At 37.8% G+C, this 22,764-nt stretch overlaps 1 protein-coding gene across 1 annotated transcript in view; it reads right to left on the minus strand.

Annotated features, from left to right (window-relative positions):
• Positions 1–13,172: 13,172 nt before the first annotated feature.
• Positions 13,173–22,764, minus strand: part of LOC139727894 (sideroflexin-5-like) — a 61,181-nt gene continuing 51,589 nt past the window's right edge. The window contains exons 10-12 of the mRNA XM_071638867.1: positions 21,622–21,710; positions 20,303–20,420; positions 13,173–17,114 (exon numbers count right to left, since the gene is read on the minus strand). Of these exons, the coding sequence (XP_071494968.1) occupies positions 17,037–17,114; positions 20,303–20,420; positions 21,622–21,710 (285 nt within the window). The 3' untranslated portion in view covers positions 13,173–17,036. The remainder of the gene's footprint in view (positions 17,115–20,302; positions 20,421–21,621; positions 21,711–22,764) is intronic.

Consider the following 22,764-nt stretch of genomic DNA (forward strand, 5'->3'; position numbering starts at 1 on the left):
TTGTCTGTTCTTCTGTCATCTGTTTCCATTCTCTAAATTTGCCCAGAATTCAATTTTTATATGTTCCATCAGTTTAATCTTATCGTTACATATTTTCATTGTACGTCTGAGTCCCCGTGGTTTGATCGCGTTATAATGATTACCTCTTGACATCACTCATTCTAAAATCTCTCTTTCTCTCCCTCTTTCTCTCTCTATCTTTATGATCGCGTCAGTCATCTCTCGAGGTGATTCAGCACAATATCATTTTATGCATACGTGTGACTTAACAGTCATTATGTGGCATATCCCATCCAGTTATTTTATTGGTGAATTCCAGACGTAGTACGGCACGCTTGTGTGCGGACGCGTGTCCTTATATCACCATTATATTTATGCATTTTTATTTTGCTATTTTTGTCTTACTAATGCATCATCGTAAGTTTAAGCCCGAGTGTCTAGGTGTGTTCATGTGAACGTATATGTGAACTGATAACGTTGGTTGAAACGATACCTTTAGTGGAGGTCCGTCCTACCTAAGAGAGCGGCCCAGGTCAAGGCGAAGAAAGACTCGTGGGTACGGTAATGAATGAGGTGGCGAGAAAGGCGTTCAACAAGAGCAAATTAAGAGCGACCAACCGCAAACTGAAATTCGCTAAATGTGCGTTCTGCTCCGGGACCCGCAATGACATGGGGATTGGGAGCTTTGGAACAAAGTGACTTAAGACAGGGTTATCTTGGATCTGGGTGACGAGAGGACAGATGGAGAGGAAAAGAATCACTGAATATTACGCGTTGAGAGACAGACTGACTGACTTATGTACATATGGAGAGAGAGAGAGAGAGAGAGAGAGACGGAAAGGAGGTTCAAGCATAAATACTTTTATCTTGCCTGGGTCCAATCTATACCTTGCCTCATCGTCTGAAGATATATGTTTTTCTTTTGTCATATTTACGAATGAATTCTTAAGACTTAAAATGCAAGTTGTTGCTATTTTGAATATTAATACGATATGGTATCGGTATGTGTGTAATATAAAAATAACCTCGTCAACACCTGTGTGAAACATTGGTCTTGATGACAATGATCTCATTGAAAAAGAATCAAAAGCTGCATAAAACTTTCATCAAAAGCTGTTTACATACCTTTAATTGTCATATGTCTGGCGTCATCGGTCGATGCAAGCAATCCTTGTTCAGTCAAAACAAAGAGGCTAGAATAAAGAATGGAAATAATAACGAAAAAGAGGAAGAGAGAAGGTTAGCGGTTCAAACTTTTATGGAATGTAAATATAGCTTGGTAAAATTGCGCTAAATACGGTGACGAAGTTGGAAAAGACAGAGAGACCGTAGTGTTGCTTGCATGGATATGTTTAGTAGACGGGAATTGGTAGACGACATTCCCATAGTGGTTCACACACACTGTCCAGAGCTTTCGAGTCTCTGGGGTCCAACAAACGGTAATGGTGCGTGGAACCGACTTGCTACGTTGCGAAGATATTCCTCACTGAATGATTGTCACTTGAAATGGACTTGGCTAAACGCGTAACTGGGGTTGAAGGAACCATTTGGGGTCTCAGATTGGAGTTCCTCTACCCAGTCACCTTACAGCCGCGTTAATTTTGGACTGTAATGTGCATATTACTACTCTAATTGTGATGGTCCAACCTTTTTTTCTTTCCATATATGGCAATAAGGCCTACAACATTTGTTTCAACTCTTTCTTTTTTTCACCTTACATTCATGTGGTTTCCGTCATCCTTAGAGTGAGATGTTAAAAAATCCACTTTACCCTCTTTTCGGAGCTTGACCACACTAGAATCTCTATTCAGTCATGTTCCGGGGTAAATCGTAAAGGCATGACACATTGAATGTATACTATATATTATCATGAAGAGAATTTAGCTTAGAAGGAAAATTAAACAATCTAATGAAAGTAAGAGTGGAATGGGATCAATTTACTATCACCCATCTCTGTGAAAACATAACATGGAAATAATCAGATTACCCCCCCCCCCCATAATCCAAGACCATGAAGGTTATATTTTTCTAACACACTTGCTGCATGTTTGTCTGTTATACAATTACATACAAACTGCTTTTCTTTACCTCCTGGTCCAAGGCTTTTGTGAAACATACCAAAAGAATAGTTTCCGCAGCATGAATAACGGGATGTTCAGAGCTAATCAAAATGCTTATAATATTATCGGAAACTCGAGGTTTTACGTATATAATGTGTATGTAGGATTATCAAACATTGGAAGAAATTACCAGTTAACTTCTTTTTACATTGTTCACAATATTTTTAGCATTGGTGAAGAAGAGCAAGATAGAATTATGCATGCTGCGGAAACTATTCTTTTGGTATGTTTCACAAAAGCCTTGGACCAGGAAGTAAAGAAAAGCAGTTTGTATGTAAATGTAACAAACAAACATGCAGCAAGTGTGTTAGAAAAAAATGTAGAATTATAACCTTCCTGGTCTTAAGTTATGGGGGGGGGGTAATCTGATTATTTCCATTTTTGGTTTTCACACAGATGGGTAACAGTTGATCCTGATTAATCTGTTGAAATGGAACAATCCGTATATTAGAAAAAGGACCAGCTTGATGGAAGCAAAACAATAATTACACAAAATTATAGCTACTGTCGACATGCTACAAAAACATAACACAAAAACATATGAAAATCATCAATATGAAATTCACTTCAAACAGAGCGATTAATTTCATTGACGATGGAAAAATAGTACAATTATATGGACACATGCACACGATGAATATTTGTAACTTAAACTTCTAGATTAATTTTCCCCAGGCTTTGCCAACTGGAAAACAATCCCGTTTCTTGCTCCCATGTAACGGTCATACATACTGCCTACTATGAACAGATTGTATGAGACGTGTTTCATGAATGCCGGTCGGGTCATAAAACAGCCCAGACAACTCTGCGAGAAGCCGTAGATTTACACCGTTTTTTGAAAAGGTGGTAGTGCAGTACTGTACTGAGCAAACTGTTTGATTGAATCAAATCAACAGAGAATCGAACAAGAAGTGACTCACTCACGGAAATGAGGCTCTAACAAATTGACCACAATCTTGTGCTTTATTAGATAGCGAATCTCCATAAGCCTGCAGATGATGAGTCAAACATCTTTATTAATGTGTGGGACTACGAGATGACAACCCATTGAGGCCATTATGAATTTTGCATTCACACCATGGAAGCGATTTGGAGCTGCGTCGGGGTTTTTTTTTCAGCTCATGACGGGGCATTATTCAAATTCATCTATATTTCCCCAGCTGTTATGGGATGATAATCGCAGGGGATGCCCACCTTATTCGTCTACTGACTATCTGATCACACCAAGAGAATGTCGCGCCTTGACGCGAAAAGCTTACCGAAAAGCAAATTGATCGAGTCATTTCTCTTCTGGAAGGAATCGCGCAGTTGAGTCCGAATGATTTGTTTATTTTGTTCAGATGTCGGTGTGGTACTTGGCAGGTAAAAGAGTCAATATGGTGGACTGTGAAAACTTTTTTTTCCTGCATGTGATCTCCGTTAGCAATTATTTCTTGGTGATCATCACACACAACCGACAACCCTAGAAACAAGGTCAGAAAACATGGTCACTGCATTTGGTTGAACGCTGTAAGAATACAACGTGTCCGTTTCTGTGACAATTGCTTACGTACCTTTTAGTTTTCTCTGACAGTGTTTACGGACTTTCGAAGGCATTGCATGTCACTATAGTACGAAATGTTTTATTCAGTGCAAGAAAATACAGCGGGAGCACTTTAGAAAAAGACTGAATAAAAGTTTTCAGACATTGCCATTTGACAACGTGCGCATGGTGTTACTGCACTGGAATGACCTTATCCCTTTGAAGTAAATAGCGTTGCCTGCGATAAAACCGACAAAACCCCCAAACACATGTTTTTATATTTTTATTTTGCCCTGAGATAATGCAAATTATAGAGGGACAGGAAGGAATGTAATGGTAGCAACATAAAAAAACAGCAACTACATTAATGTTTCTCCACCAATGTGCCTAAGACACTAAAATAAGACAGCGACGGCGAGCATTAGTGTCTTTTTCTCGTTGTTGTTTTTTATCCAACTTCTTTGTCTTTCTTCTTCTTTCTTGCCAGCAGTAAGTCAGTAGCATCAATTGCACTATTATTACGGAGGTGGGAGATAGACCTACCTCCCTAACATTTGTTTGTCAATACAATGCCCGATGTTGCTGGGGTTGATGGTTACTGCCAAAATACATCGTAACGACGGTTTTCATTTTGCATATAGCTTTTGATTGGGTGAAAGCTTTGATTGTTCCCTGCTGAATTTCTTTTCCCCGTCACTCAGCTTAATAAGAATACGTATTCCAAGATTAAGTGAATATTACTTTGTGCATAGTTTTATCGAAAAGAGTGATCTAGTAAATTACTATGTAATAATAGTCGCAATGAACGAATGATTGGTTGTCCAAAATCAGACACACACTCTCGCTACACTAATCGTTGATGGAAGAAAGAGAGGAGAGGCTTTCTTTGGGTTCGAAACTTTCGATAAGAAGGAAAACTTTTGACTCTTCATTCACCAACGGCTGTCAGACGGCTTCCGTGAGTAGGCTGGAGGCCAGGCCGTGTCACTTGAGAGTGGAGTGCTCACCAGCCCTTCCTCCAATTGTCATCACCAGCGCACAGCGGAGCTATCGCATCGCAGTCATTGGGGATGTAGTCTACGGTCACTCTTGACGACTCCTCTGTACATCATCCTTTTAAAAGGATTACCCGTCGCCATCCGTAACGCACACTGTAAATTAAACACCGACTATTACTGTCACGTCTGAATGTATAGTGTTTGAGGGGATCTATCAACGCGTATTGGGTTTCAAGAAGCAAGAATGGCAAGAGAAGAAGAAGAAGAAAAGAAGCTGGTAAAAAGAGAAAAACAAGAAACAGACAAAAGAACAAGAAGCAGACGGAGGAAAATGAGAAGAAATAGAATGGAAACAGAACAAAAAGACAGTAGAAAATGAGGGAAAAGAATAAAGGAGAAGAAAAAGAAGAAGGAAAAAAGCAGGAGGAGGAGAAGGAAGAGAGGAAGTAGAAGATGAGGAAGAGCCATATAATGCTGCTTTCTGCTCACCTCGCGTGGCTCTCAAGAGACAGCGCACTCCCGGCGGCACGCCTGACCCACTGGCATGGCTTCGCCTGCCGAGCCGCTGGTGGAGAGCTTCAGGGGAGAGGAAGGAGAAAATCTTTGAAACTGGGATGTAGATTTTAATGAACTTTGTAGCAGGTGATGGGTCTTGCTACGTTTGTTGTTATCCGCTCTGAAGGTGCGTGAAGGTGTATTATGTTTCAAGATCAAATAGCTCTTTTAACTTTGATGATCCTTCATTAACATAAAAAGTGAGAATGAGAAGTGATTCTCTTCGCATCTCCTGTTCTGAATACAGAGAAAGTCTTTTTAAACCATACATTTTTTTCAATGTCATTTCACACCGTACTAACATACTGAAGACGTTTACTAGAGTTGCATACAAACACTAAATGTTTCACACAGCAACACATGTCACGCAAAACAAATGTCCGTTGCACCATCAAGCGGGGACAACCAAACGCTTTTTAGTGTGGAGAAGCTCCTGACAGCTACAGGAAGAGGGTATGCTCGTTCAGTGGTTGTGTCAAGGGTTAATGCTGACCCCTTTTTTGATAGGAAGAACTCCGGGGAGAAACTCTCGAAAGTCATGGGTTTTCTCATTTGTTTTGTTTTGTTTGTTCATATTTTGTTGGTTTCTTTGCATGACTACAGCCCCATTGGTGTACTTACGCATCTTTTTATATTTTTTTCCTTGAAGCTATACAGAGGTTGCATTTCTTGTTAACGCACTGTTTTAACATTATTTTTCACATTCAAGGGGTGCTTTTTCATCATCTTGGAGCCCATCTTTATATCAGACCTGATAATCATGTCTGAGCCGTCATTTCCAAAATTGCTTGATTTCAATCGTTTTATCTTTATCGGTCATTATTTTTTTACTCTGATCATGACATTCGATCATATTCTTCTCTCAATTATCTGATACAAACTGGGTGCTTGCTGCACCTCTATGGTTCAAGGCCAACGGAGGAAGAACAAACACAAGGAGAAAAAAACAAACGAACGCAATGCAATCAGAGTGAGAGAGAAAAGTATATAGCGTCAAAAGATCCCGAGGCCGAAACTTGACACAAGTTTGAGAGAGTCTTCCGTCAACGGAAGCCCATAATAGCAGTCATTTCATAGCCATCTCGGGCTGCGCCAAACGTGAGAACGAGTGCTTGTAGATTAGACAAGAGAACACGCTGATACGAAGCGACACTCCTCCCACCAGCGTTTGAATTTCAATACGTAGGACTGAGTGAAAAGTGACAAACTTGTATAGGACAGCTTCTTCTCCGGTATTCCCGCGACAGTCTAATTAAAACTTGCGCTTCGTGTGACAAAATACGACGAAGGGGTCGTCAAGCACACACCGCATGTCATTCCGAGTCTCTAAATTTGACACATATAACAGCACACCATAATGTAGATAGTCATCATCAAATTATTCGTGTTACTGTCTGTGTGTACATAGTATTGTATCCATGCCTATAAGATCAAAGAAATGGCGCCTACATGCGGAGGTGAATAAGCTTGCGTAAATTGATCTAAGGTGTCAGTGAAGGAGAAATGTAACATAACATAACATAACATACATTTGACTTGATTACGAGCTTGACTAAAGAATCATGCTGAAAAATAGAATGTTTTGACCAGGGCAACGGTAACATTGCTTAACTTAGTTGAATCATATAACTCAAATGTGTTATTACTTCGCAATCTCCCTTGTGCGTCCAGTGACATCACACATTCACGGGACCTCACAGTGGTTATTATGCAATGTTATCAACATGTCTGGGCAGCGACTTTTCCTTTCGCCATGAATTATGTATAATGGTCAACAATACATATGAATCTTTCTCTCATACGTAATGGTATGTCCCAGTATACAGTGAACCCTGAACTTGTTGAAGAAAGCTTCCTAGATGTAGACGAGTCACTTGGAAGTGTCACGGCTGTGCTCTATACATGGTGTGCGCTATGCTATATGCTATACTCTCTGAAGGGTTGTGTGTCATTGAACGGCACAGTCAGGGTTACTGGTGTCTGAGCAATAATGCTCGTATAAATGTGTTGTAAATCATAGATGAATGTAAAATAAGTGATGTTATTCATTCATACAGAATTTGTTTTCATATCAATGTTACTTCGATCATTTGTGATGAAATCGAAGCATTTACCTAAAGGAACTTTGTCATCGATCGTATTATCTCAAATCACTCTGCTTTCTTATACCAACAAACAATTCTTGATATGTTACTTGCTTGCACACCTTCGACACATTATAAACAAACTGGAACTTAACAAAGTGGGAATTATCAACGTTTGTCTACCTGAGAAGTGGGTGAGTTAAAGTTATTCGCGGACTGACTGCGAGACCGGTAACGAAACGCACATTCCTTCAGATTGTGCTAATGCTGAGTACACACAGTGGCGCTGGGTTGGAACACCAGACGCGAGCTGGTGATGACATACAGCCGAGACCACGGGGAGACTAGTGCCGAGGTATCGATGATCGCACGTCCCTGCTGCCAGCTAGCTGCGCTTGCCAGACACTTCTCGCTAGCCGACAACGATCAAATCGACATACACGTTGCATGAGGTGATTGCTTTTTTTTTGGGGGGGGGGGGGGGATCAATGAAAGAACGACGGTTTGCGACGCAAAACCAGCGACTTGGTGCAGAAGTAAACTAAACTTTGAAAAACAGGACCTATTCTTTACAAAACACGGAAGGTTTGCAAAGAAAAAAATGATAATGTTCATCGATTAAACGAAAGCAAAGAGAAAACTACATTACAGTCCTTTTACTATACATTAAAGACGTATTCCATTAGAGATACACAAGGACAATAATCACATAAAGGAATGATATGCGCTTGGATTTACTCTGTCAATGTAAGTTGCACAATGAAGTAAGAAATAAATTGTTAATAAGAGTTTGTTCGCAAAAACCGATAAGTCCATTTTTGAAGATTTTGAAGTACGGTCTCTGTCATAAAGTACAAAATTTTACCTTTTAAATGATGTATTGGTCAGTATGTATAAAGGTACATTTTTGAAGTTATGGTCAAAAGAAGCAAAAATTTTCTTATTATTCTCTTTATTTTTCTTGACCTTTAATTGTAAATATTTCCATTTGGCAAATATGGACTTATCGGTTTTGCGGACAAACTCGTCTAATGTATAAGATTGGGCGCTCAGCTTAGAGCTGGATTTGTGTATGGGGTACTTTAAAGAATGTTGGGAAATATCGCTTGTGTTTAAGAGTAGCACATCCACTTTTGTTCGGTACCACAAAAGGACTGTGTTCGGTATACAGGAGATGGATAAAATCGCACTGAGTGTAAAAATGACCCAGCCTATAAGCTTCTTTGTCGATTCTTACTCTGCTTTTAAATTTCAAATCAGATGAAAGAAAGTGCGGCAAAAGACGTGATTTACACTGCGAGAGCTGCAAAGATGTTGTTGACGATGTATTTTGGAGTCATGTGTCAAGACTGTGATGATGATGCAAATATCTTATTGTGTGTACTTATGAAGTTCCATGACGAGTTTTATTCACACACAGTCACTCACAAAAACAAACGAAAACATGTACACCCAAAGCTTTATAACTTAACATAAGTTTGATCTTAAAGCTTGAAACTCAACGTATAACATCACATTTAAGGATGGAAGAGTTAGCATGTAAATACAGAAATTTGCAGAATGACTTGTACCATGAACAGGATCCAGTGATAGAGATTAGTATCGTCAGTAAGTTGGGGAAGGGTAACAGTTGAGGGAAAACCTGAGAGACAAACGTGGTGAAGAAAGAAGATTGGATTATAATCTCGCCCAGAGGCACCTCTACCGACAATGACTGTTTATAAGGTTTGATGACTTCACGTGATTTATCCCTTGGAATATATTTGGATAAAACGTATAGTCCTACATTTTGTACAATCCATCGTAATTTATATCTAACTATCTGTTTCTCTCTCTCTCTCTCTCTTTCTCTCTCTCTCTCTCTCTGTTTATATTTATACAGCTGTATATATATACATAGATAGATATAATTATACATTGTATATAGAAGCGTCATTGCTACTAAAATAGCTACAAGAAGTGAAGCAATATGGATTTTGTATTTAGGGCTTCCTATCTTATACATGTAGTTGCATAATATTTCTCCCTATTGAAGCAAATTTTATTACAGTAAAATCACAAACACTCCAGGATAATTATACCAGATTTTTGTGTCCAGATGATATCAAACAAAGCATTAATGAGTTATAATGCAATATCGGCAAGCTACGCTGCTTACAAAGAAAAGCGAACTTGTGTGCTGCAAAGACGGTTATCGCATGAGATCACGAAGACAGGAGGAAACGTACCAAGAGAGGGCGACATTTCAAATGTCCTATGTTCCGCATAACCACCGTCACACAGCCCCACTCGTTTCTTCCTATTCTTCGGATTGACTGCAAAGACCTCATATGTTTCGAATAATTGCAATGTCGGTGCCTACTAATTTCACTACTAATTTCACTAGGATTTAATCGCCTTGGTCTTTTTTTCTCAACCTAATGAATGTTTTAGCATGCCATGTCTGTATACATGTACTAGACCGTGAAACATTTACTAGTGTCAAGGAAATTACACTCGAGTTGATTATAAATGTATAATTTACGTAGTATATGTCTTTTGATGTCCACTTAGGGAGACAATACATGGTCATAATTACTACATTAAAGACACAATTTTGTGTCTCCGTAACGTTTACCATGCAATCCATGCTTTACTGCTGATACTGCTTAAGTACACATTCTCTTACACTGTCTCTCTAAAGTTGTATCCAGAGATAGTTAATAAGAACAACTGAGTGATGGCCGACGATGAAAGAAATCTTGGAAATTATTTAAGCATATTGAAAAGTATGATAGAGTCATTCATGTATGTCATACTTGTATATATGCTTATTAAACATTGTTTATGCTATACCTTGCCTACTGTAAAGTTATGACATCTGCTAATTTCCATTGAAATTGCTATCACATTACCACACAAACATCAACTTATCAAAGACATGAATAATTAGACTGCTTTGAACGTCTCATTATTATAAACACGTATCATGAGACAGGGCACTCTGAACTTACTTGTAAAACGACTGGTAAGCATGTGTGCATAATGATTTACAGTAATGATTGCAGCATGTCATGAATACACTACATCATTGTTATTCTCCATTCACTCTACGCTGAACATGTTGAAGACAAAACAAAAACAAAAACAAAATAAGATTTTCAGATTTATTAAGAATTCATATATATTTTATTTTGATAATCTTTTTTTGATAATATAAAAATAATGCTGACTTGAAGGATTCTTATTACATCAACATTTCATATGAATGACACAATGTGGTCATGATGTGCATTCTTGATCATAAACTTGGGAAGTACATAGATTTTGCAAATGATAAGATGATAACCTTGAATGCCATTGATATAAAATATGCACTTACATAAGGGTATTTTAGCATATCACTGAGCAGAACCCAGGTAAATATACATAATGTCATAAGCAACATCTTAATGTTACATATTCTAATATGAATATCATTGCTTAATAGCTAGTGGTGTTGCATGATATGTGAACTTTCAAGCAAGTTTAATGTATTCACCTTTCCTTATAGTTTTTATGTTTCCTTATGTTTTCAATTTTAATTGAAAAGTATGTGTAAACTTAATCAATGTACAATTACGTGTATAGGTCTACTGACATACTTCCAAGAAAATACTTCTTGAATCACCAAATGTTAGAGAGCAGCAACGTAAAATAAATGGTTTTATCTTTTACATTCTTTTAAAAAAAAATTATCTCATGTATTGGCACACATCCAGAACAACAAATAAAATGGGAGAAGAAATGTAGTAAACTGTCAATGGCGAAATGGCCTGGTGTTAAATCATGAAGAAGAGAAGGGAATCAATTGGGAGATAGGTAAACCAAGACATAAATATGAGAGTACTGATGGAGATTAAAAAGGCAGAGATAACATGTACAGTGTGAGACTGAAGGCAGTGGTGACATTTGTAATGGTATGGAGGAAGGCCATAAAATTGACAAGAAGTACCCAAGGAAATACATACAAGAAGAAGCTGGGAAATGGTTACACTTATTATATGCTTAGATCATAATGCCATCATGGACCACTTTATAGGATGTAATGATCAGTATACAGAGTTTTCATAAAAATCCCATTTTGTAAATGGTCATGGTATCTACTAGTAAACACTATTACAAATACTATTCATTGAACTATTTGTTTTTTCTTCATCAAGAAGGATGATTAAACTTGCAACACCAGCCGAGGGTCTGAGAGCTATCCTTTTTTTTCTTCTATTTCTTTAAAGAAATACTGTAATGACAATCAATATCAACACATTGCACTTCTCTCCCACATGAAGTGAATTTTTTGAATTCTAAAGTAAATCTACTAAGTAAATATATCAGATGTGATATTCATTTCAGAGAGAACATTTGGCAAAAGCATGCGGCAGTGATGAGAAATAGTTTCTGCAATCAAGAACAAAAAAAAAAAAGAAATCTTTTGAAAAAGAAATAAAGAAAATCGGTCCTTCTTACATCAATAACTAAATCTTGCAAAAACCACCTCCTCAATAACAACGTGAAAAGACAATTACTGAGCAATAATTCAAAATGAACTTTTTACTTTACATATGGAACTCATCCTGAAGCTGGAATGCATACTAAGCTGCAGCAAAGTGCTGTACAGCAATACAGTGCACTCCCCTTTTAACGAACACAGTTATCAAAAAATTCCGGTTACAATGAAGTAAAAATTCAGGCCGCAACATTATCCACTCTATTTATTAGTATTGTTTATTTGTTCGGTTAGAACAAAATTTCGATATAAGGAAAGAAAACTGGCAGTCCCAAGGACTTAGTTATAGCGGGAGTCCATTGTACCCACTAATATTTGGTAATCTGTGTGGGATGCTGTGTGTGGACACATGCCAAGGGCAAGAGCCCAATGGGACTAGATGCTCACCTGAGTTTCAAGATATATATTCACACTAATTGCAACTTCAATATGGTACCACTTGATGGTACATTATCAACCAAATTGTAATCAAATCTCCAGGGGCCTCGTAACCAATGACAATGTATTTTTCTGTTCTACATGTGTATCTACACAAATTAAATTTTTTGCAGTGTGTGTTCTCTGGTAGCTCTGTCCCAAGGCACCCCACTGAGACAACACAAACTTTTGGGATACTAATACCTCAGTTTTTCATACCCCTGTGGATGATTCGGTCAAATCTAATCAAAATACATTTGGAAGAATATGACAGGGTTATGTCAACAATGAGGTTATCCTTTAGTTTTCTACCCCTGATATAGGAATGTACACAGTACATGTAAAACAGAACAACGAGAGTGTTTCACAATCGATACTTTTTATCTTTCAATCATTTCACTGGGGGCCCCAAATTATTACTCTAGATGGTGCTTAACCAGGCCACCACTGCCACAAAACTGTAATGTAATATTCTTCACCTATATAAGAGCATCTACTTCACAACACAGCAGGAATGTACTATTGTATCTCTGAAAGTAGATTCTTTAAAAATACACCTTTATATAATTTTGGACATTTGGGCTGCACTTGGATGGGGGCCATCTGACCAAGATGAAAAAACTTCTTAACAGTCAAGAATTATTGTTATTCTTTAACTGAGAATATCTAAATCCAATCTACTCTGGTTGTTTAACTTGTGGATGTAGAGTAGAATTTTGACATTGACTCACTACATGGGCCTTTTGGTGCTCATGTGAACTATTCTGACAACTTTGTATCCCCTGCCCAAAAGAATGATGACTGAACAGTTCGTTTAAAATCAGACCATGGATTATACATGAAAAGACAAATATATTAAAAAAAGAGGGTATAATGGATGACACACAATGGTTAACCAAAGACACATAGCACACAGGGAATGTGGATGAAAAGCAATTGCAATAGCCCCACTTGAACCTTTGAATCATGTACGCCAGTGAGCTCAAGTGAGCTGAAATGATCATAATGAAATAATGTGAAAAATAAAATAATAGCAAAGGCAATTAAAAGATGATGAATTTGCCAATGACAACATACTGAAGTCCATTACAGCCATGTTTCAGACCAAGGCTCCTATCTCACCTAAAATGTTACACTTGGAAGGCAGTATAGATGCTAGAGCCATCTGAGTAACATTTGGCATTTAAAGCCATGCAAAGGTGACATTTGTGAAACTTTCACTTCTGCTCATCATAGCCACTTTTGAGACAGTATTTTGTTATGTTCATTTGTGCTCTCCATCCCTTTCCAAGGGAAATTTCAAAAGCTAAATAAAAATGGCATTTTAAAACAAAGAATCATTAAGTAGCATGACATCTCACAAATCTTAGCTAGTCCTCTTTCAAAAGGTGTACACTTCATAGGATACCAACCATCATTGTGAAGGTAGGGTGTACACATCTAAAAAATTTAAACCCCTGCATAATTTAAATCCATATCAACAGCACTGAATGTCATCAGCTTGAAAAAAAAAAAAAAGAGTCTCTAATATTGGGCAAAAATGAAGCAACAAAATACAAAAAAAAAAGATGAAGATAATCATCAAATACAGTGTACTGTAAAACCACAGAAAAACTATATGTAACTGAAATTGCCACATTAAGTATATTTCATAAACAGAAATGTTAGAACTCGTCATTCAGAAACAGTTTACTAGCAGGGTAATATTGCCCAATGGCACTTGATTAAGTGACAACACATATTTTCAAACTTTTGTATGCTTGAGTGTTTTTCTTTTTTATCCATTTGAAAATATACATACGTACATGCAGCTCAGTCAGCAAAGGTACAAGTGATTTCAAGATTGGTAAAGTTGTAAGATTTAGCCATTACAATCTTGTGAAGGGAATAACTCTTTTAATATCTAAAATACCAAAGAAGGGCTAAGTTTTGCTAAAGAACACTGTGAACTAGTTTCAACACAATGGCATCATTTTCTGGATTTGACTACTCAGTGAATGTTTTAGAGGAGACTGCTGATTACATAACATTCTAGTATTGCAGTTCTACCACATTTGAAATTTCAAATGTAAATATTTCCTGAAGAAATGAAAATATTGCCCCTTCAGCTCTTCTTTTTTGCACTGTTGGAATAAAACAAACTGAGACCCATATCATTTCACTGCCTAAGGAGTGGAAGGGCTGAACATGTAAACTCATAGATCCTTGCTCTGCAGCAATTACATCATACATACAGCAAAGAGTTGCATGCAATGGAGTAGAGTAAAACCCACTTGACAAGAGAGATTACTATATTGCATGATATTCATCATTATGCAATTACTCACACCATTGAGGACGGACTGATTTTGAGTATAACAAGCATTTCCCATAGACTCCTGCCTAAGTATACACGGGAATCGTCTTCAACGGGTTAACATTATTTTTCAAACAAAGCCAAGTGATACATGTGCTCTCTTGGAAACCACTATCTTGAGTAATTTGAGATACCATGTGTACTTGTACATTGTAAGTGTAATCTTCCACATAAATGTCATCAATTTGAGAACACTTTGGTGGCCAAGATTACCTGTTTAAAAGACATACAATAAATCAAAGAACATAATCTAACTTTCACTCCAGTTTTGGATTGCACAACAGTTATTCTTTGGCTTTGAAGTTTCATATGCACATCTTATGTAGATGAACCCCCAGAACCATGCTGTCCATGGGCCAAATATCCCACTACCTGTGAGATCTAGTGGAGGAGGCTACGGAATTATATAGGTGTATAGAGAATGAAATTTGTATACTACAGGTATATCCAAACCATGAACCACTTGAAAGCACATACCCAGAGCAGTGACATCTTATTACCACCTTGTAGCTTCACTATCATTCATGCTGAGCATGACGTGACTTATAATCACACAGATAAAAGCTCTGACATTCTTTTAGCATTGATTTTGATTATTGGTTCTGCAACTGTGTGAAGAAAATATAGCTGGTGCAGACTCTCCTCATAATAATCCTATTCCCATATTGGTTGCAAGTATGCTTCTTCCAGTTCTAAACACCTGAAGGAAGTTATCTAATCTCCTAACAATTTGTAGCTTCTTTACAACCATAGGCAGCATTGCCATAAGTACTTAAAGGAGAATTTGACACAATACTAAAATGAAGACAATCTTTTTTTTCCATCAACAGTTTTAAAACACAACCGATAATGATTTAGTTTATTAACCCTATTCTATGTGGGCCACTTGAGACCAAGTTTTTACAGGGGGGTCAACTTGCCTTGATGGATGTCAAGTACAAGATTATATGATTACACAATAGAAAGCTATTGATTTTCTATTTTTTGTTAATTAATTATGCAAATTTATTCATGAAATCATATTTGCGCCTGAAACTCCATTAAAAATGCAGAAGGATTGCTCATTTTTTGTTGAAGAATTCATCAAGACACATCAAACAATTTTCGTGCAAAAAAAATCTTTTGATTTTTATCGTTTTATTAATTTCTTATGTATCTTATTACTTTTGCCACTCTTTCAAGTTTATCTACACTGAAATTAATTAATTTCAATGATTAAAAGTTGAAATAATCTAATTCATTATATCATTTAAACAAGAAAACATAATTTGCATTGGATTTACACACAATATCACAAATATGAGCTGTTTCTAGGCTGACATGCATGTACAAAACATTACTTAACTTCAGAACAGTGTACCCGGATGTCACAAATTTGGTCTCATAATATGCAGTAAACTTCAAAGAAAAAAGTAATGGTGCTGAAAAATCTTTGCGTGTTGCGGAATCATCGTGTGAAATGTAGGGCGGTGGTCAATTTGACCTCTCCCCCAGTTAAGAAAGGGTTAATCTGGGAAGAGGAAATTCTAGAATTCTAGAAAATGAAAAACAACAGCAACAGCAACAAAGAAAATACAAACATGGTGGCAACAACACAAATATTACAACAAAAATGCACCCCTAATACAAATGATTCATTTCTTTGAATGAAATCAAATATATAAGTATAATCAGAGCAAGAACCAGACAGCTTGCCAATTAAAGCCACTGTTTACCTTCTGTAGGTGAAAAAAAAAACCCCAACAACAACAACCAAGCTTTAGTGCTTCAAAATAATTCTTAAATGTGAGTTCGGGATAGAAACAAGCAATGAAAAAATGTTATAATCAATGCTAAGTACTGTTGCATATACAAAATGTGAAGAGTAATTTTATTACAACTGTTTCCAGAAGAAACCGTCTATGGTCATGGTTAAATGGGAAGATTAGTGTTATCTCCTTAAATTTGCAGTTTTACTGTGAAATTATCACACAATAGGATGTTTTGTCATACAACTGAACTATACATATGCATCAAATTTGATAATTCAAACATTTGTAATCACTGCTCCCAATCATAAACAGTGGCTTTAGAGCTAATTGAAAGGGAAGTGTTACATACAAGTTTAACATACTCTATAAGATGGACTGTACTCAAAGTGGCATGATTTTAATGCAAAGACAATAGAACATCATGAAATTATCTTAACATTAGGAAAATAAAATCTTTCTCCACACTTCATGCCAGTTATCAAGTATGCCTTAGTGAGGAGAAAGAGACACAGAGAGAGAGCAGCATTTGCTGGGATACATAGTGTTTAATCAACTTTCTTCTACACATCCACAGGTACTTCTTGAGTGATTTTGGTACTGTCAATCATCTGAACAGCTCAGTTTATGGGAATATTCTACTAAAGCTTTTGATTGTAATATCTGAAAGGCACTTGAAAATAGAGCAAATAGCTGTGATGTTGTGTCAGTTTACAGCCCCTTGTTGTAAATAAGCATCTTCTCACTGCACAGTGCTTGGATCTCAGGTTCAAGTCTTGAGGTAGCAATCTGAAGATAAAACAATAACAGTCGACAATTGGAAGTCTTGCCTTTCTTATACTAACAGGCAAGGTTTGGAGAAGAAAAGATCTTAGTTAAACAAGATATAAACTCAAGATTGAAGAGAATAATACACAACAAGAGATGACTTCACTATTGTGATACATCAACAAATGACACATGAGCCATAATAAAAGCTAGAGTGGGATTATGAAAGCTGTACTATGGAGTAAGGAGCCATTTCATTAATTTAGCTCACTAACCCTCCCCCCCCCCAAAAAAAAAAAAAAAAATAAATAAATAAAAGGGAAAGTAAAACACATGACTGTGATATCATTCAGAATCATCGAATAGTATCATATGCAATTATGTAGCAGATATCTCCTAGACCAACGAGCTGCAACTGTTAACCCCCCCCCCCCCCCCCAAACATTAACAACAAAATGAAAAGTACATATCACAGCATGTATAATGGGCCATGGAATGTTTTTCGGGGAAAGGGGTGGTGGTGGTGAAGGTCAATGATACCAAATGAACATTTTTACATGTGCCACATGTTTTACTGTATTTTTTTCTACTATTTTTTGTCAAATTACTTGAACATCTATTCAATTACTTATTTCCATTTTCAACAGAAACATGAATATTTTACAAAAATTGAATACATAAATTTCATCACAATGCATAATAAAATAGAATATTGCAAGTATATGGAAATGCTGGAAATGGGGTGGGGGAGAGAATGCTAAAAAGCAGTGCTTGAATGCAGGGAATAATTTTCCTGGTATCGCATCGCAATTTGCTATGCATTTTTACACCACTGCTATACAAACTTGTAACTTTTGGGCAGCAGTTTTCTTCCATAGAAGTGTACAGGATACCACTTGAAATATTGTTTATCAGCTGAAATTGCTAATCAAATATGAGGTGGAAAATCATTCCCTGGAATGCATTCCCCCCACGCGATATAAAATAAATCACATGATTGATATACTGTTATACACACACATGTACATAAGACACGGAATTATAAAAGAAACTAAGATATGGAAACCTAACTAACCCGAATATGCCCACAAAAACCTTCAAAACCAAGATTCTGTCAATGGCATCTGTAAATCACTGTCAAAGTTCTAATATGAATAACACATGATTTCAGAATGCACCTTCCCAAAGACTGAGCACACATGTAACTTACATGTTTCTATGTTATCAAATATGAAAGAATAAAGCTAATCTTTTTGTCTCACGAAGCGAGGTAATCATGAAAAAATGAATACGACGTTTCCGCCGCGAAATCTGCTGGCCTTCATCTGGCAAAGTAGACCGAGCGCGGCAGTGCATGCTTATTAATAGTGCTGGTGAAGGGTACGCCATTGTTCCGCTTCCCTGGAGCATAAGCTGCGTTATTATTGGACGATGCCGTAATGGTCAATCAATCACTGATGTTCCTGCCAGCGGGGGTAGCTAGTTTAGTTATTGTTCTTCGTTACATGTTAAGGTTGTGGCTGGAAGAGGTACCAGGAGATGCGGACATTGTAGCTAGGAAACAATATGTTAACAAAGCCAATGTAAACAATCGTACGATGCGAGCGTATAACTGAACTCAGCCTGTACGTGTAAACAATCGTACAATGCGAGCGTACAACTGAACTCAGCCTGTACAGGGGCTGAGTGGGCTGCCTTCTTGTCCCCATCGGCTGCAGTTGGGGAGAGTATGGTGGCGGATGACAGGTTACCATTCATCCGGAATGTCAATTTTGCTGTCCCTGTTAATGTTGTTAGGGTGCAAACATATCTGAATCTCTTCTTTTACATATCATGCATACCAATGTTTGTCTTGTGCTCTGCACCTGACCTCATCACAAGTCGGTGGGTGCTCTGAGCTTGTCGAGCTTGTCACAAGCCCAGCACAGGATCTTGTAAACTACACCGTCATGTCTACTGGGGAGGGCAGGGTCTTTTGGGTGAACAAGCTGGTTGTGAATAATAGTACCGGATTTAAAGACAACGCGTATGCTGTGTTTGTCTAGATGCTGCCGGAGCTGGCGTGAGATGCTATCGACAAACGGAAGCACAATGTACTATGATAGACTTGTGCGCAGTCTCCTCAGTAGTAATTGTCTTCCCCTTGGACACATGGTTTAATAACAAAGGAACACGGATATCCGTTACAAACAAGAGTGGATGCACCATGTTTCTTTTCGGTGGCTGCCCATCGCGGCTTTGTTGCACTCGCATTGTCGCACCGTATGATTGTTTACCCCGGCTTTGTTAACATATTGTTTCCTAGCTACAACGTTTGCATCTCTTGGAACTTCCTCCCGCCACAACCTTAACCCGTTGAGGTACGTGTCTATGGGAAATATGTGTTGTAGCAAATTCAGCCCGTCCTCTACCGGTTAACTCGTGATAAAGAACAATAACTAGCATTCCCTGCCGGTGGGAATATCAGTGATTGGCTGACCATCGTCTGATAATAGCGCAGCTCACACTCCAACGAAGCAGAACAATGGCGCACCTTCACCAGCACTATATTAAAATTGGCATGCACTGCAGCGTTCCGTCGACTTTGCCAGACGAAAGCCAGCAGATTTTATGGCCGTAACATCGTATTCATTTCCATGATTACCTCACTTCTTGAGACAAAATCATTAGCTTTATTCTTTCAGTTACTGTACCATGATGATGATCATCTTCCGCACTATTTATTAAACATGGTTAACAAAAGATAAAGCACTGATAGACAGATGATGTCCTCAACAGATTCTTAGTTTGGAAGGTTTGTTGTGGGCATATCGAAGTAATCCGAAGAAAAATAGTAGAAAAATAATTAGACAGATGGCACAATAGATATTTTTGGGGCACATTAGTGATGATCAGGCTATTGTAAATCAATACAATTCAACATGGATTTACATTGCATAGGTCCTCTAACAAGCATTCAGTCTGAATATATAAATGAATTTTGCTAAAAGCTTCATTATGATGCCTTTCGCTATTTGTCTGCTGTCACCAACTTCTTTCTCAGCCCATCCTTGCGGCAGAGAAGAAAGTACCATTTAAATATCCACGTCATTGTCACCTATGGGATCATCCAAGGTTTTGCCGGGGGCCGTCCACATTGCTGTAGACATAAAACCTATGGAAACCCTCTATCATGCCAGTCTCTGTATGGGGATAATATACAAACTTACCTGGCCAGTCTGAGGGAAGAGGCTGATAGCAAGAGGCAGGGCAAAGGCAAAGGCAGCAGTGGCCACAGTGGCTTGGACAGGAAGGTTCAGACGAGGGTACCGCTTGAGGAGAACAGTCCTGGTGGAAGAGGTAGTTCACATAATATTCCTCTTACCTTTAAAAGTTAAATTCTACTACAATTACAATCCATGTTCAGAATTAATATCAAATCACAATTGCATGCAAATCATACATTAAAGTTTATCGATATTTTTGGGGTGGATTTTCTCTTTAATATGAAATTGAAAGTTGCATTCAATTACTGCCTGCCTAATAGTATCTGCTTTCCAGGAGGCTACCCTTCCTGTTAATAGAAGGTTGGAACTTCTTGTAGGTTTTGGGGTGATGTCAACATTAAAGTGTGATTTTTAAGTTGCATTTTCTTGTTTCTGGTGTCAATAAAAATGCTACACTGTTGAATGCACTATCACCTACTGCAGGGCTCCACACTAACTTTTTGTTTGGTAGCCCGATGGGGCCACCAAAACCCTCAATTTCAAATTTTTGGTGGCCTGAGAGAGAAAATTTGGCGGCCCGAAAAAACAATAAAAAACATTAAAAGTCCTTTTTTTTTAAATGAGTCAAGTATTTAAGCTTTATCATAGTAAGAATTGGAAGTTGGACATATCTACTTATAAATGAACCTCAACAAACTCGCAACACTCACTCTCAGGCACTCATTCAGTCATTTTCATCCATTCTTCAGACAAATTTAACTGCTAATTTCCGGCACAAAAAGTTACAATTTATTGACATACTTTTCAAAAAAAAATTGGTGGCCCGAGGCAGGCCACCAAATTTGTCTTTTTTGAAATTTGGTGGCCCGACTTTCATTTTTGGTGGCCAAGGGGCAACGGGGCCACTGTTAGTGTCGAGCCCTGCCTACTGTCACAGCATACCCCATCCCAGTTTAGCTCAGGAAGAGCTGCTTTGGGATTACCATGTCAAGGTCAAGGTTGACTGCAGCACATACAGTGTATAATATGTATTTGTATATAAGCCTATAGAGAGCACTAGTGATGAATATGCATGAATTTAACATCACACAACATAAGGCAGGTCTAGGGGTCCAGTGCAACTTCAAACATACATATACATCTACATGTGTATATAAAGATGCCTTTATAAGAAGAAATTTAAAAGTTACAAAACTAACTCAATCATTTAATTCTTTCATATCATGTGTTTAAAAGTTGACTTAATCTCAGGTACATGCAGAAATCTAGCAGTGCACATCTCAAGTCAGACTTGGTAGAAGCACAATAGCGTGGGTACCTACTTGTTCTCTATGAATGTCATGATGACTGGGGGTATGAGCAAAATAGGTGCTGCCAGGACAGCACGGGACACGGCTGTTTCCTGTAGAGCCTGAAAGGAAAACATTGACAGCTTGTCAATGTTTGTTCATGGTGCTTCAGAGAGACTGGCATGGCCTCACAAAAATATAAGAAAAAATTTAATGAGCAAACCAAAAACAGCAAAATAATCACAAAATATGTCTCAGAAATCAAATTTCCCATCAAACATATTTGACCTGCCGCAACAAAAGGATCCGAAAGTCACTGATGGCTGAGCCAAGAAAATCAAGTTGAAGTCAAATCATCAAAATCCGTCAAATTTCTGTTTTTGGCATAGTTTTGTAGTCTTATGTTTCCTCTGTCATCTGCTAAAATTTTGAAGCTAAATGATCAAAGGAAAAGCAAGAAATTAGCATTTTTTGGGGGCCATGCTTTTCCGACTTTCAACGGAACAGAAACATGTCCGACGACTTGGATTTAGCGCTGCTGACAGACTCCACCCCTAGCAATGAGGGAGTGATCTTATTGGTCAGTGCGTGGCATCCTGGTTACTGATTGGCCATGCATAGACTGCTGGTGCTAAGCTTGAATGAACATTGTGGAGGTTACTAGGAGCATACCTTCTATTGTCAAGAAGTGAAAACTATCTTACCTCCCCTTGATCACGATTGCGTCGGAAGGAAACTTTGAAGGCGGTTTTCTCGAAACGCTGATTTCCTAGACCACTGGACATACTCTCATAAAATCATGGATATCTCCACAGCTGAGTACTTTTTTATGAGTCGTGGTATATATGAAACTAGAAGCACTCGCAATCGAGCACATGTATCCCCCGAACCCGTCTCCCAAACTCCATCTGGATTACTTTTTAGGCCAAAATTTTGTATGATATGGCAACTGCTGCAGGATACAATAAAATCCAAATAGGTGTAGGTGTATAGATTTGACTATGATACATTTACATACCTAATTTGAAAAAAATCAGTCAAGAAACAAGACAGCGTCGCACACACAAGCAGAACCTGTAAAATTTACCTTTTCATGTATAAAGACGGAACAAGCGAGGGCGCCACCACCAAAAACAATATGGGCATCTTCATTTCACTATAATGCACCTTTTTGCC

The sequence above is a fragment of the Diadema antillarum genome, unplaced genomic scaffold, assembly GCF_040938485.1.
Source record: "Diadema antillarum isolate AM-2024a unplaced genomic scaffold, OU_Dant_1.0 seq00000158_RagTag, whole genome shotgun sequence".
NCBI classification, from domain to species: domain Eukaryota; kingdom Metazoa; phylum Echinodermata; class Echinoidea; order Diadematoida; family Diadematidae; genus Diadema; species Diadema antillarum.